The following is a 17425-nucleotide window of genomic DNA, read 5'->3' on the forward strand; positions in this document are numbered from 1 at the left end:
GCGTCCGTTTCTGACACACAGTGGCAACAGACTGGGCGACGCTTCATTCTGCGTAGTTTTATCGGTCTGGCATCGAACGTTATGGTAGTAGGTAGCAATTGAAGTCCGTGCCCACTCGTCTTACCTTGATAGATTTTATTATTATTATTATTATTATTATTTGTTATTTGTAGCTGACAGTTTATTGCGGTATTAAACAAGGCTCAGCATTGAGCTACTTGCCAAGAGGATAATGCTCGACCACGTGTGTTCCACTGCATTATTGGCCAGCGCGTTTAAATGATCTCTTACTGATTGAATACGAGTGATTTACGATTTCAGAACGCCTCCCATACTAGAGGATTTCCTGGTGTTGCGTTTTTAATGCCCAGTAGTGTATATGGTAAAAATACATCTGGTTTACTTAACAGACTGTAATTTTACTATTATTTGAATGCTCCAAAAATTCGCTGTTAAATAGTTTGCATTAATTCAAGTAAAGATTGCCCAGCTAATGTGTCAACATAAAGATTTATACAAAAGCTTCTTTTGTATGTGTATTTGACAAGCCGTTGAAAATGTCAGACTTCAATTCATTTATCTCTGCAAGTGCAAGGTAAGACTAGTTCTTGAATGGTCTTGAAGAATAATTTACATCTGACCTTTCCTGTTTTGTGAGATAAAACTTCACCAAAGCTGTAATGGCTTGAATGAAGGTTTTGCGATTAATGAAGAAGGTGTATAGTATGTGGTACAGTAGTTGAACTGAACTGAACAAACATCTTTGCATGTGGAAGTTTTCTCATCACAAATTTACATGTAAGACAATATTAGAATTTAATAGCAATTAGACATACACGTAGATACAAAAATGAAGAGACGAGTATTAAAATAGTTCTGTTTATCTATAAAAGGAAGCATCCATATTGTGTGTGGAAACTGGAAATTTGTTTTAAAAGTATTAATGTTCAAGAAGAATCTTATCTTTCTCGTAGCTTGAAGAGATGTTTGCAAATCTTCATAAGAACTAAAACTTAGGTATGCATGCAATGCGTGCTATAAATTGCTTCTTGGTGTACGTGTTGTCTGAAGGGACACAAAGCAAAAGAATTTCACAGCAATTTAGTATGTTTTATGCCCATAATTGAAGGATACTTGCTATTAGCTTATTTTAGTTTATAGTTAGAAAATGTAAAAAAGAATAAAATATTTTCAGGGTTTGTATTCATCGCATACGAGGATTAACAAAGTAATTCTATGTTTGCGTGTGTTTTCGAATTAAGCTAGCAGTTGAGCGTCCGAAGAAACTTACATATTAGAGTTGAAAATTACGATAGCTAAGTGAAGCTTTTATTTCTAGGCATGTAAGTACCTATTAGGCTATTTTAACAATAGTGTTACAGAATAATGGAATTCTTGTGTGTGTTTCGTTCAGTTAAGATCTCCTGCCATTCACGCGGCTTGTTCGGATACGTGGGTCTGATTTTGGCAGACTCATTTCCACGTTTCTTTCTTTTTGTAACTTTCTGTTGAGATAGGAGTAAAAAAAAAAACTCTCGTATTAAAAAAGGCTGTATTTGCATTCCTATTTCCTAAATAAGTATGTAACTACCTCACTATGGTATAATCCTTTTCTTTCGGTAACTTCTAGAAACTTAGTTTTATTTACACAATGGAGCAAGTGAATTCAGTTGATTCGTACATTTTTATTTTTTCACAAAATTATCGATTTTGTTTTATGACATTTTGATTACGCAGCGACGAAGAAAGTCAGCATCCTGTACGTTTGTTCAAAATTCTGACATATACTAAAGTGCAAAGACATCTGTCGATCCTGCCTAGGCTATTATAATGAATTTCGTTGACTCTGCTTAGGTTACTTAGGTCATTTTTTTCCTAACTATTCAATTGTTTCATGCAGTTGTGATAATACAACCCTTTAAGAAAGTGGGATTACCAGTTTTTTTAAAAATTATTTATTAAAAGGCTGTACCTAGTGAAAGTAAACGTTATGTAAGATAAATAATTTCGGCTTCAACTTTCACTACATTTCATTTTTATTTTGCAGAAACTTGTTTTTATATTGCTTGCTGCATTACAAGATCTTATGAGGAAAAATGATAAATGATCACTGAATTAGTTTAATTATTTTTTTGCGTAGAATGAGCATTAAATATAGCGTGCGTTGAAAACTTAGCATAATGTTTATAGATCATGATGAAACATAGTCAAAACTTCTGCTTACGTTACAAAATGAACAACGAACTGTGGTTAGTTCGTCTTTTTCTTTTTCGTAATACTAATCATGTAAAAAAAAAAAAATATCCCGATTTATATGTTGTAATGCTTTGCTATCATATGGGAGGGTTATTACTAAATAACTGTAATACTGTTTCAGAGTTAATACTTTTCGCAAAAATTTGTGTTGTAAACTTGGAGAAAGTCTACATCATTATGTGCACCTCGGAAACTGAAAGAATGAGAATTGTTCAGTTCGCAAATTTATTCTTGATATACGAGGAAATGCTAAACAATTCCTTAAAGAATAGAGGGATGAAATTACACTGTTACTCAACATATTTCTCTGTGGCTGAAGCACTTAGTACAACAATGTAGCAACTTTTCAAATTCTTGCATATAAAATCCCTTTAGTTGTGCCTGAAATCAGGTCTCCGCAGCATGTTGGATGTCAGGGTTGGCCTCAAAATGATGTTCCTTAATGTGTTTCTTCAAGTTCGAGAACAGATTATAATCAGGAGGAGCCACGTCAGGTAAATAGGGGTGTTCCAATTGATCCAAGAATGTTCAGTTTGGCAGCCATGACGTAGTATGTGAGAGTTGGACAATTGTCGTGCAAAATGAAAATTCCTTTGGAGAACTTTTTGCGGCGTTTCGTTTTAATTGCCTCGTGCAGCTGGTCCGATAGGTTAGCGTGATACTTGCTAGTGATACTAGAGTCCCGAGCTAGATGGCCCATTAACGAAGTTCCGTCTTTGTCCCAGAAAATTTGAAGCCATGGCCTTCTTTGTTGATTTCTGGGTGGGGAAACTTCTTTGGGCACAGATATCTTTCGTAGCGCTACACCGTTGACTCTGCGCTTGGTTTCAGGATGAGCCAAATTTCATCACTACTCAGGACAAAAGATTGGGAATACTGGCCTCAAAATGAATCAAAACTTCCTTGGATGTTTCAGGTCGTTCCGTTTTGGCTGTTCAGACATTTCGCTACTCACTTTGTTGAAAGTTTGCGCATATTCAGTATACTGCTGATGCTCTCCCGTGAAATGTTCTGTGTCTGGGCAATTTTTTGATAAGATATTTGCCATTCGTCAAGGATCAGTTCATGAATAGTATCACATGTTGCGGGCTCGACAGAGATTGGAGGACGTCCACTGTAGGGTTTGTACGGTGAAGTGCTTAGTCTTGAAACGAGCTATCCAGGTTTTGATGGTGTTGTAGGAAGGACACTGTTTCCTCAGTGTTTATGACATCTCAGTGTGAATGCCCTTTGCAGGCTTTTCCTAGAGAAACAGAAACTTCATGATAGTCCGACACTCGAAAGCTGTAAAACTTTCACCATCATTACTTCAAACCTTAACAAGGACATGAGAAGCCTGTATTTGTACCATAACATACTAAAATACTAAACGTTCACATGAATATGCACTTTGTTTTATTTGAAGAGAGGGGACAGAAGCTTTTCAGTACCCCGTTGTATCTCGTATTGTAACATGAAAAAATATACTAACGTTAAGCCAGTTCGTGATAAGCCTTGATCTTCGTTTACGTCGAGCCCCACTTGTGAATACACCTTCGCTACGTTTCTTCTTTAGATGTGAGGCGCTAGCATTAAAGCTGCTGCGTAGACCAATCAACCAGTACGCCCTCACTAATTATGAACTAATGGATAAGGCAGTAGATATGGATGCAGCAGGGGTGTACCCAGCAAGATTTTCTTAAGGTTCAATACTTTTTTTTTTTAAGGGGGCCAGACTTTTACTAAAAGCGGACCGAAAATCCTGTTTCAGAATGTGAAAGCATTAATAACTCACTATGCATAAACTATATATGTATTACACATTATTATTATTATTATTATTATTATTATTATTATTATTATTATTATTATTATTATTATTATTATTATTAAGGGAGGTAAATATTTCCCTGGCAAGGAAGAAACTTCTTTGATGAGCCGGGGAAATTTCTCTCATCCTCCTTTTCGAACCCTGCCTTTATATAATTTACATTTATAAATGATTATAATTTACCATATAAGTGTTTCTGTGTAAGTTGTAGCTTTTCTATTTCCAAAAGAGTCGTGTGTGCCATAAATTATATTTATTCCCTCGAAAATATAAAGTAAAAAAATACACATTCGAAAACAGATTTTTTTTTGTTGTAAAAATATGATTTTTTGTTTTCAAAATTTATTTTTCTTTTGTACATTAGAACACATAAGCTGGGATTTCGAACAGATCCTCGTATATCGGTATTCTTACACGAATTTCGATCTTTAAAAGCGAAAACGAAAAATTGAATTTCACTTTTGAAAACCGAAAATAGAAACCCAAAATCAATTTTGAAGACCGAAAACCCAAATTCTTTTTTGAGATCCAAAAATCAAATTTTTGAAATGTCAGATTTTGCAGAAATTTCCGTTTTCCGAAAAGTCTATTTGGACAGAACTACTCTAAAGTCAATAGTAAATACACTACTATAAACTGAATAGTAAATAGAAATGTAAGTTTTTTTTTTTTTTTGGCGTAACTCAATCTTTTAAATGTGTTTCAAAAAGTTTATTTTCTAAAAGCGAGATATCTATCTACCTGATATTTGACGTTGACATTTTTTCTTGCTTGCTATTTTTATTGCTAATGAAAATATCAAAAGTTACATCAAAATAGTAATTTTTGATATGTTGTCACATTCATGTTCAAAACATTTCAGTCAGTTTTTAAGAGTAGTTTGTAATGAAATTTGAATACCTGTGATAAAGATGTTTTGAAGACCAGCAAATTAGATTATCTTACATGTCGTTGATGGGCTTACATAACGACATATCTCAGTTTTGTTAATTTTTCAGGAGAGAAGAAAACAAATTTTTCTATATGTTTGTCATAGTATCGTACGAGTGACTGCCATAAGGATTTGAAAAAAAAAAAAAAGAATCGAGGTTTAAAAAAAAAACGTTATGTCAGCCTACCAATTGTGGATGCGAATTACCGTATTTTCGAATGTGACTAACTGTTAACATGATTGAATGGAAGAGCTCTTATTGGATTTGTATACTGTTTTCTAGTATGTAAAGTTGAAAGTTCATAGAGTGTTGTTGTCTGACATTACATTGTAGTTTCTGGTCAGCATATTTAATTCTGGAAACCATCTTCGACTACGTCATCAATCACCTTGGGGATTTCAGTTGAATGAATGTGACAAGCTGACACCAGTGTCTATTGATGTTAAGAGACGGATAATTCTTGGAACATGTCTTCATGATGTCTCGTATGAAATTTTCCGATACGAAGGGGAAGTCACGTTATGGTAGCTTCTGTTTCTCATGCGTTACATGGAGCACCAAATTTTATTTTATGTATTTTCATCATCAGTCTTGCCATGACAAAATGAGAATTATACTGATCTCCGATAGATCATAGAGATTGTGTGCTGTTCATATTGTAATGTAGCAAAGGTTTCACACAATAAAATATAGCACTGTGAAAGAAGAAAAAATACTGGAGTGGAAACAACAAAGTTGGATCTGAGAGAATATTTTCGGTAATTAGGGATATAGCTGTACTTCCTATGTCTACACAAATGATATAGCTAATTATAGTTTCATTTAAAAATGCCAGTATCTTACGTTCGGTTACGTCCAAACACTAAAAACGACTTGGGGCCGCGGTGGCTCAGTGGTAGAGCGTTCACCTCTGGTGCTTGGGGTCCCGGGTTCAAACCCTGCTCCCACCAAGTGAACTTTGTGTTGGACAAACACCGTGTGCGTGGATTTTCTCGGGGTTCTCCCGTTTCCTCCCACTTTCTTCATTCCACCATTTCATTCATCTCTCATCATCACCGTCTCCTTTAGCCTAACCGGCATAACCGTGGGACGTAAAACTCAAAAATTTCACTAAAAACGACTTATAGAACACCAATCTTTTAAAAATTGATATGTAAATATTTGATATCAATGTTCCCATACCGTTTGGTAGTCTTGTTCGTAGCCTCAATGAAAGCTTGAAATTAAGTAGTCTTCGTTGATGTTCACTCTACGTCTTTGGTGCCCTTCCTACTGGTCGAGCTAGCGCGTGTGCTTTTGGTGGACGTAGTCCCGGGTTCGGTTCTCGGTGGGAGAACATAAAACATTCTGAAGTCTGCAATTGCCGTACAAATTCCGATGACTTTTTGAGTGTATTTTCGGATATATAGATCATCCTGAAATTTATGAGGAAATGTCTAACAATTAAGGAACGCTAGATTCTCATATTCTTTTAAGCTTATAATCATTCACTTTTGACCATCATCCGTTTTGTTTGGCCTAAAGAACCGTGAGACACTAAACTAAAAGAGGATCGTTGTCTTTGGACTCTTCAGCGGGGTTGACAACCAATTTCAGCGCTATTATGTTCGATTTGATTTTTTGTCCTGTTAAGCATTGAGGCTGTATGAGACGTGGACCTATAGCTTAACCACTTCAGCTCCCACCGGGAATAAATCTGGATCTCCCGTACCGAAGGCATGTGCCCTAATTATGTATCCATGAAGTAGTTCACAGGTAGTCCTGTTATTGTCTACTGTTTGGGATGTATTATAGAGGGAGTGCATTTATTTCTAAAATTGAACAAATTAGAAATAATGAGGACGACATAGCTTAAAACAAAATGAAAACCTAGCGTTCCTTAATTGTTAGACATTTCCTCGTAAATTTCAGGATGATCTATATATCCGAAAATACACTTAAAAAATCATCGGAATTTTTACGGCAATTGGAGACTTCAGGATGTTACTGTATTTAGGATGTTCTTTGGAAAATCCTGTCTATCGAAGTTTGTTTCTTGGATAGTCATTATAGAAGTCTTTTATCTTAGCTTCGTTACAAATTCATATTAACAACTTTGAAGAAATAGTAAACACCTCAGCACAAAGGCTTAATTGCATTTCCACAAAGATCAGGTGTTTTCTGAATTTTGTATTATACAAGCTACGGACGCCGTAAAATTTATATCTTAATTTTATAAAGGGTTCGTAAATGTATAAAGAATTTGTTTCTGACATATTCGTATGTTATTACCAGTATATATATAGTGTGTATATTTTGGTTTTCAAACACTTAATCAATAACAGTTATTTTATTATATGAGTTAATAATGAATTCCAGTTGATTGTAGAATAGTCATACTCAAACAGTTTCTGCGACCAATGTCATAAACGAGATGTTACCTATTGGAAGTTTCCTCCCAAATTTTTCAATTCGTCAATTTGAGACGTAGATATATAATTTCAACTAACGGATATGATCGTGTGGTGAATATGTACTATTTTAAGTAATCAGAAATACAAGTGAAGTTCTGCAATGGTTTTATTTTGTATTTCTCTGACTGCTATAGTGATTTTAATAATACAAAGTAGTATGATATATATATATATATATATATATATATATATATATATATATATGCAACCTATGTTCTTTGGGAGTCTAACAAGGGAACATCTTACATTGATAGTAGCATTGCCCAATCAAACAATGTGCAATCGATAGAGGAGTGAAAAAAGTGAGAAATCCAAAGTTTTACGGGATTCCAGAGGAAAGAAGAATCTAGAATCATGTGAAGATAGCAAATTAAAAGATACGCTGACACAGAAAGAACTTCAAAATGGTTACAGTAATCACAATGACATTTACACAACAGTATGGTAAGCAAACATTGTACCCACAGACATGCTCAATAACATTAGCCTATATGTAATGTAGTGTTACCAACTGAGCACAAAATGAAGTTTTGATAAATGGCACGGAACACAAATTATAACATGTACAAAATCTAATTATGAGTAGAACCATATCTGTGAAATCATGATGTACAGTGCTGCTAACATTTGAAGATAGGCCTATATGGATTTCTATATGAATCTCGGGTGTAAAAGAGTATATACAGTTACCAACACACTGCGGAGCGCTTTATCAACAGCATCACTGAAAAATTGACTACCAATAATTTGTGAGGTGATACAATATTACGTGAATCAGAAAAGTGAGCCTGCTAATGAATTGCAAATCCAACAGCATGCATCATTTCAGTTTTGTGTGTTGTGTTTGATACTATTCTGATTTTCCATTTGAGCAAATCTGCTTCGACACTGTGCTTCGTCCCTTATTTTCGTACTTCAGTGATTATATTCATCTTTGTGGTCTCATACTTTGGTTTTAACTAGTTTGAATCGTGGGCGGTATGTTCTCTTCTACATCCGAGATTCATTCATATAGGTCTATTTTCAAACGTTGGCAACACTGTACATCATGACTTCACAGGTATGGTTCTACTCATAATTAGATTTTCTACATGTTATAATTTGTGTCCCGTGCCATTTAACAAAACTTCATTTTGTGCTCAGTTGGCAACATTGCATTGCATATAATGTTACTGAGTATGTCTGTGGGTACAATGTTTGCTTACTATACTGTTGTGTAAATGTCATTTTGATTACTTTAGTCATTTTGAAGTTATTTCTGTGTCAGCGTATCTCTTGCATTGCTATCTTCACTTGATTCTAAATCCTTCTTTCCTCTGTATCATAATCTCCTGTGTTTCTGGGTGTCGGCCCGTAAATCTTTGGATTTCTCACTTTTCTTTACTTCTCTATTGATTGCACATTGTTTGATTGGACTATCAATATAAGATGTTCCCTTGTAAGTTACGTGAGTGCGCCTGTTTTAAGCGGTTAAAATTTAACCTTAAGAGCATAAAGTTCTACAAAATTTCATATCGCTTTATTCAAGTTTTAACTGTCTCATTGATAGAATGCATGTTGAATAATTAGTGAAAGGTCAGTTAATAATAAATAGTTTTGACTCTTTTTATTTTTTTATTTTTTACTAAAACATTTTAGTACCAAGAAATTGAATAGACAGATTTAATAGCTGTTTTTCAGTTTTAAAATGCAATTTATGAGTGCATTCAACTCTAAAGCCAGTTGGCAGGTAGTAGTTCTTACGCTAAACGGCTAGTGGAAAATCCTTGTTTTTGCAGTTCTTAGAAATGCTTTTGAATTAAACATTGTACACTGCCTTCTAGTTGCATTCAGATATTCGTGGAACATGTTCAACACTTAATGAAATGCAACACATGCGTAATTAGTGTCGTGATATGTATTAGAAATTGTGGGACTATTTACAGCATAAGTTTCCAGTCTTTTCTACTTAGCATCCTGTTTTGTAAACCTTGCTATGTCAATGCTCTATCACCCCATTTCCGTTGTCTAGTACAACAAGCGGATTTGGTGTATGGTCCCAGGTTTAGTTCCAGATAGGGATGCGTTAAACAATTTCTTCACCTCTTTTGCTAGCTTCTCACATTCTGTTTGCGATTTAGATAACATTGTATGATTTTGAGCTTTAGGAAGTAATTCTTAAATGCTGTATCTTGGTACTACTTTGCCTAACAGATGGAGAGTACTCACACCATCTTTGAATTTTTTATTTCATTGATTTGTATCTGTAATTATTATTATTATTATTTTCTTTGAAATGAACTGAAACTTTGAGAGCTGCAGTTGCTCAGTGGTAGAGCGTTCCCAGTTTGCTGCATGAGAACCTTGGTTCGATCTCAGCCCGCGACAACTGGGTGCACAAGCACTGTATGTTTTTTTTTTTTTTTTTTGTGGTTCTGCCATTTTCTCCCACTTTCTTAATTCCACCATTGTTATCCTTGACATCGCTACGTCTTCCTCCTTACACGGGAGGGTCCCACAAGTTGTCGCTAAAATCTGATTGCCACATAGCACATCTGATAGAGCATCATGAGAAATGAATATGAGCAAAATTTACGGTGCTATGGACCAGAAGGGTAGGAGATAGAGGGCTTCAAAATTTTAATATCCAAAAAATTGTATCATGGAATTAAGTACGATTAAAGTAAATATCTTGAAAACCGTTAAAGTAATCAAAACAAAAGTTGCACAATATAATCAGAACAAAATGCCCTATCGAAAACTATAAACAGGGTTGCCATAGGTGAAGCAGTGTTGCCAACTCAGCATAAAAATATTTTATTTGAAATAGCACCATATGCAAGTGTGCACAGATTTAAAATGCACTATTATCACTAAACATAACTATGAAATGTAGTGGTACAGTGTTGCACACTATTGGAGCTACATGTGCTGAAAATGTACAATGGATAATTGTGATCCTCAGTAACCATTGAAGGAAGAGAGATGAAATACACAATAGAAGGAATCATCGCAAATATAGAAAATGTAATTGAAATATGTTGAACGGTATAATAATCAGCTGACTTACACACATAAGATGGATAAACATCCTAAACTCACTTTCCTGTCTTCTGTGTTTAACGTTATGAAATGTTCAGATTCGTTTTACGAGAACGAGGAATGTTTCTGTAAAATTGTCACGTGAAAGTAAGATAAACATACAGGCATTGAAAAAAAAGAACCGTTTTGCAATTCCACAAAAGTTTTATTACTAGTGGGGGCTCTGGCCCGAATTACAGCTTGTATCCTAAGTGGTATGAACAAATACAGAATCTGTACTGTTCGCACGGGAATACGCAGCCACTCCTCGTGCAAAACAGTATCAAGTTTCGAAAATGTCACTGCACGTTACGCTTGTGTGAGATTAATAACCCATTTCTTGAAGATATTGTTGTTTGTTAAAAGGCCGTATTACTTTTACCTCGTTTGAACGGCTTTAGTCCTTCTTACGGGCAACCCTGACCCGAATATTGTAAGTTGGAAATCCGCTTAGTTCTTTACAAAACATTATTTAGGAATAGAGGATTGAACTTTCTTTATATGCTGTTCAAGGAGACTTAACATAAATACTAAGTCCATATTTGCAACTTACAAAATTATGCTGAGTTCGGAGTAATTGTGTAAATGAATGTATTACGTTAGAAAAGAGCTTGTTCAATTTGTATACCGTCTCCGACTCCCGAACCCTTAGCACTGGAGACACTCTTAGTGACAGAATAGTCAGCAAACTCTCCGTTGGAGTGGAAGAGCTAGGTTCTATTACCAATGCGAGTTCATGTGATGTGGATTTCATATTAATCTGCGGGTTTACTTTTCAAATAACCTCGGTGCTGAAGGAAACGTTAAATTCCAAAACCAACAACCAACCAAGGAATTTAGAATATTTCATGTATTTTTCTGCTGTTATTTGAATGTTTCGGATATTAATTATCCGAATAATTGTTCAAATAGCGAATTTTATTCAAATATCGGAGTAACGAATATTGAAAGAATCCATTATTCGAATGTCTTAATTTTAAGAGCAGTACAACCACTCCATCTGTAACATTAGAAGGCGAGGAAGTACTTTTCTGTGGGTGCCAGAGCAAATGGAGGTTGTACGAGTAATACCAACCCATTCTCCAATCGAGAATGAAATGACCAATGACGAACGCTGAAACAGACGATTAGTCAATCAAGATGTCCATGATAGTTCCCAGATACCTCCCAAATGGCTTTTATCCCATTACTGCTATAATATGCATTTACTCTTGTTACTGGAATCGTTACGTAGAACTTGCTGCTTGATCTCTGGTAAGCTTGTTTTAATGAATTTTAATGAATTTCAGTATTAAAGAAGCAAAATGTTAGGTCATTGTTCATTCAGGGAAGCCTTTATTCATAAATATCTTGTCATTAATATCTGTTATCACTGCGTAAAACATGGAGATCTATTAGTTTTCATATCTCGACGTATAAATGCATTACACTGCTTCAACGTAATAACTTAGGAAAAATTTTTAAAAATAAATTAAACTGTGTTTGTCAAGTTATGTTGATCAAGTTTTACTATCATTTGAAATTATAATAGACACTACTTTTTCCAGGAATGAGTTAATTATAAAATTCTTGATTCTGAATAATCTTCCCTTTTCGATAAGACCATGTGAAGCATATTAACGGCAACTACGAAAGTGATTTAATTCTCAGTTCTAATCTACGATGAAGCTTACCTCATGATAAAGATTATTTCCGGTTTTTTTTGTTTTTTTTTGTAACGGTTACATTCGTTGGCTGCTCCATGGAAGCGGATAGCTTTGTTCCTGGCTAATTAGAGTAGTCTCTTCAAAATAAATTGCGACTCTGAGAGTAATTCCCAACATTAATGAGTTTTACTAGGAACACCCGATAGAAATGCTCGTTGAAAACCAAATAGATGCGTATTTTGTAAATCGTGAAATTTTCGTCATGGATAATCCATCAACATAATTCTTAACGGCCATTGAACTCCCTTGTAAAACACATTTCTTTCAAATCAAGGACTTTTTTCCTTTAGTTATTTGCAAAAGTGTCTGGAATTGTTAGAACATTGAAAGTTTAAACTGCAATTTCCTGCTTTCACGTGATAATGATTTAATGGAGATTATTGAAACTGATAATAGCGATTTATTTAAAGCGGCAAAGGAAATGAAAAGTATACTGCAATATAAATAGAAATTGCATAAGCATTTTGAAGAACACAAACATAAACACTTTGAAATTATCAATATGCATTTAAATTAGGTGAAATCTTAAATCTTGATGGACGAATTAATTGTCTTTTTTTTATATATATAGCTCATTGTCTCGAATATTAAATTTTAGTATAACATTGCTCCATTATGCTCTGAGGCTAAGGGAGACTGCGATTTTGGAATGAATGAAGTGGGAGGAAACAGGAGAATACAACACGGTGTTTGTTCGCACTAAGGGTCACTTAACAAAAATATATACATGTTTTTCGTGATGGAATTACTAGTGTTCGGATATATGGAAACACACTTTCTTACTAATAATGACAACTTTTGTAACACATTGATTAGGTATTTTTTTAGTCAATACATGTGGCTTGGATGTGTTAGTAAGCATGGGCATTGACAGTATTTTTATTAATTGTGCATCCCAGTATAAAAAATAATTAAGATGAAATAGAAAGGATAAAATAATGAGAATATCAGCTAAGGGAGATTTATAACATATCTTTCAATGCTAAGAGGGAGTGCATGAAAATTCTGAAGCATCGATCATTGCACACAGTGTTTAATGTAACGTATGCATTGTTATCACTAAAAGTGGGTAAACCAGTATATAATCTTTTTCGTGAAAAACTTCGGAATGTGTCAGACAATTTGAGTACATTTTGCTGTGTAATTTTCAAGAAAGCCTATGTTGCCTGAAATATATATATTCAAAGATTTGTCTTCAATTAGAAGTTATTGGCAGGATAAACTATATATAACTTTCTCCTTTGCATTGACGGGCACAGCGGCTCCAGAAATACAAAGGAAATTAGTGGAAGGCAATATTGTAACATAAAACAAGATTTAAATATCAGCATTTGGTCTCTGGACAAGGCTTTCTCAGTCTATTTCATATCAATACCCTTTTTATCACATCATCTTGACAGCAGACCTCATAAGTAATATCTGGCAAAGAGAAAGAGAAAAAGAGAAATACCGACAATATTACAGTAAATGTTATCCTTTGTGCTTTGAGCTGCTGAATCCATAAGCTGAAAAGGATCTTAAAAAATATTTAAAAAAAATTCTCTTATTCTCCGAAATTGGAATATTTGTGCGTCCTAAAATTTATTTTCGAGACACTGGAACGTAGATGTCGATTCTGGTATGATCCCAGAAATTTCAGGATGAATAGCAACCCTATATTGGATAGATGAAAAGAAACTAGTAAAGACGTTGTTGGAGAAACATTAGTATTCTAAATGATATTATAAAAGGTATGGTAGAAGGTAAAACAGGAAGACGGAAATCGATTGATGGATGATACGGAACATGGACATCTGGTATATCAAGATGAAGTTACATGAAGATTGTAAAACATTGAAGATTCCTAATTTGTGACAGAATAATAATTATTAATTTGCACTATCCCAGAACTAGTATAAAACGAGGACCATCCAAAACATTTTGGTACAAAATACAAACGATAGGAAGCCCTTCCTACAGGTCCAGTGGCTAGCGCGTGCGTCCTTGGTGCATGTGGTTCCGGGTTAGATGAATCACTTTCATTAATCGTGTCCGTCTCATTTATCCTAAAGGGCATAACTGTGAGGGGGTGAATTTAAACTAAAATTTCCTTTCAGTTTTCACAAACGATAAATGATGTGCACAAAAGATTAATGGTACAGAAAATACATACCCTACGCAAGTTTTTAATGTAATTACTATACATATTCAGGTACTTCTCGTTGCGTGATAGGCCTATAAGTTTTTCTGTACTGTCATTGTTGTTGCCAATGTATTCAATACGTAATTGAGCTCACTAGCAGGAAAAACTGCTTTCCGGACAGGGCGGAACTCAGTTTCCGGAATAAGTGAATATTGAAAACCTTAGGACACTTTGCACCTGACATTTGACAAGATTCTCATTTTTATTCTACAAATTCAGAACTCTCTCGCCTTTCACCGAGTGATCTTTGTGGAAAAAAAAACGCCATATTCTTGGTTTTTCTCGGGGTTCTTCTGTTTCCTTCAACTTTTTTCATTCCATCATTATCATAATCCATCTCATCATCATCATCTCTCTTAGTTTCGGTGCATTATCGTGGAACGTTTAAAAAAAATCAGGGCTCACTGTTCGTGTTCTTGTCTTGCTGCTTAGCTCAACCTGAGAGATCGTAAATAACGTATATAGCATGCTAAAGTCGGATATTCTTTCTTTCGGGAAAGCACTTTCGCTCTGCTGATGAACTCAAGTTTCTGTCGAACATGATTACCGTACAGTGGCGGCGACAGAATACAATACCGGTATACAAAATTGATATCACTCCATAATAAGTGATTCAATATTTAGGGCTAATATGTTAAAAAAGTGAAGTTAGTCTTTTTACCAGGGCTGGATTAACCCATCTAGAGTTTTTTAAGTGGCCCCTGCTCACTTCGCTAATACATTTCTGTGCATGTACAGTGCGAAAATTTAATGAATGTTTCATATTTTGTCTTATGATGAAGACCTTCTATGATTCTTTTCAGACAGTCAGCTGCGATTTTGATCCGAGTGGAGGCCCCCGTCCACATGGAGGCCGAGGCTTATACCCCTCCCCTTAATCCGACCCTGCTTTTTACTGTAAATCTTCAGCGTGAATCATTTTTCATTTGTATTCCATTCCAAAACGTATAATAATAATAATAATAATAATAATAATAATTGTCTTTCACATTCATTTGATGTTTTTAAGTGGTTCTTAAGACTGTTATTTCTCTAAGTACATTCGTGTGGCCTTTGTGGTGGAAAAACACCGTGGTCGTGGGTTTTCTCGGGGTTCTCCCGTTTCCTCCCACTTTCTTCATTCCACCATTTCACTCATTTCTCATAATAACCGTCTCCTTTAGCCTAACCGTCATACTCGTGGGACGTAAAACTGAAATACTTCATTTCATTTTTCTCTAAGTACATTTATTTGATCATATCAGTTTAGAGTTTCGATATTATCGACACGCTTCACGAGAAGACTATCTACATCAATCAACTTGGCTACAATCACAGTTCGTTACTATTCGAGTTATCGAAGACACTGTTATTTCGTCTTGTCTAGGTACCATTAATCAAAGTTATGAATCCTGTGGTAAAGATTGTGGCATTTTGGTTTCATAACAATACTATTTAATACACTATTTGTCTATACAATACACTATTTGTCTTTAAATTTTATAACTCTCTATATGACATATAGAAAACAATAATTTTAAAGAAATTAAATGAAATCTAGAGTGTAATATTCGACATTTACTTTCTATATGAGAGAAAACGGATGGTAAAGCAAGTGAAGAAGGATGGATGGATTGATGAAATTAAGATGTGGGGAGGAGCGGGATAACTACAGGAATACTGACTGATACAATGTTGTCTTACCATTAGGGCTGCTCACGAGACGAGACATCACTTTTACGACACCTTTTCAGACGAGACATCCTCGACTCTTATCTTGTCTTTGTTCACTACAAATTTACATTGCCCAGAGTTAAACCTGGATCTCGTTTCTACAAGAGACAAGCGTTTTGCCACTAGGATTCCAACCCAAAGTATATCGGAACAATATATCATGAGTTAGATTGTATAGAAGGCTTAGAACCATGAAACACTATTTTTTATTGCTAGATTAGAATCGCTCAAAGTGTATCGTAATACATACAACTTGATATCTTAAAATAATAAGCGAATACTAGCGTTACATTATACTGTACTGGTGACAGTTTTGATTAATATTAATCATTGCAAATGTAGGTCATTTAGAAGATGTTAAAAACTCTCTTAATAGAATTTATCGTGTGGAGTTAATATAAGAAAAGTACATGGTCAGAGAAGCTTAGGTCAAAAACAACATTACTTCTTTTTTTCTTTCTTACATTGCCTTGTTTTTTTTTTTTTTTTTTTTTCTTAAGAGAACCAAGACAAATGTAAAAGAAATATGTCGATATAAGACCTTACTACCAACCAAATGTTATGAAATATAGTGTAAGACACATTGATCACATATCACCCACACACAAGCCCATAGTACCGAATGGAAACTTTGTTTCATTTTCAATATTTTACCAGAAACTAAAAGTGGCTAAAAAGTAACTTAAGCCCTTTTAGATTGTACACCAAAGAAGTCAACTGTCATTAATTTTTCATTGGTATATTAAAGTTGTTTATTTCCAACCCTTGTATTAGTTTTCGGAATCCCATTGCTTATATGAAATAGTTTTTAAAAATTGTTTTTCTTTTAGGAATTCGGAGAAGCGAAAAGAGAAGTCTCGAGACGCTGCACGATGCCGACGAAGTCGAGAAACAGAAATTTTTGCAGACCTTGCCAAAGCACTACCATGTACTCAAACGAATTGTGCACAGCTGGACAAAGCTTCGATAATGCGACTCACCATTTCATACCTGAAGATACGGAGCCTTTTAGATTCATGTAAGTTATTTGCTGTTGCATGGTTTGTACATACTAATATCGTTCATTACTGGTTAATTTGTTAATAATAATAATTATTATTTATTTATTACTTATTAAGTGCCAGGATTATATTTCAGGGAGAATGTCTGTGTTTGAATATAGACATACAGTACGTAATCAACGTATCGATCGGATGATAACATTGTTTCCTTAAAATTAAAATAATAAGTAAATAAAAATAAGAATTTACTCACAAGATTTCCAGAATTTGAAGTATAATAAAATCTGTTAATTAATGAACTCTTCAAGGTTC

General features: G+C 34.6%; 1 protein-coding gene across 5 annotated transcripts in view; it reads left to right on the plus strand.

Annotated features, from left to right (window-relative positions):
• LOC145664358 (protein similar-like) overlaps nt 1–17425 on the plus strand; it is a 422904-nt gene that overhangs the window by 171525 nt on the left and 233954 nt on the right. For all 5 annotated transcript variants that reach the window (XM_081730989.1, XM_081730988.1, XM_081730991.1 and 2 more), the window contains exon 2: nt 16943–17130. In XM_081730989.1, coding sequence (XP_081587115.1) covers nt 16943–17130 — 188 coding nt within the window. The remainder of the gene's footprint in view (nt 1–16942; nt 17131–17425) is intronic.

This window comes from Thermobia domestica, chromosome 11 (assembly GCF_964235325.1).
Source record: "Thermobia domestica chromosome 11, izTheDome1.hap1.1, whole genome shotgun sequence".
In the NCBI taxonomy this organism is placed as follows: Eukaryota; Metazoa; Arthropoda; class Insecta; order Zygentoma; family Lepismatidae; genus Thermobia; species Thermobia domestica.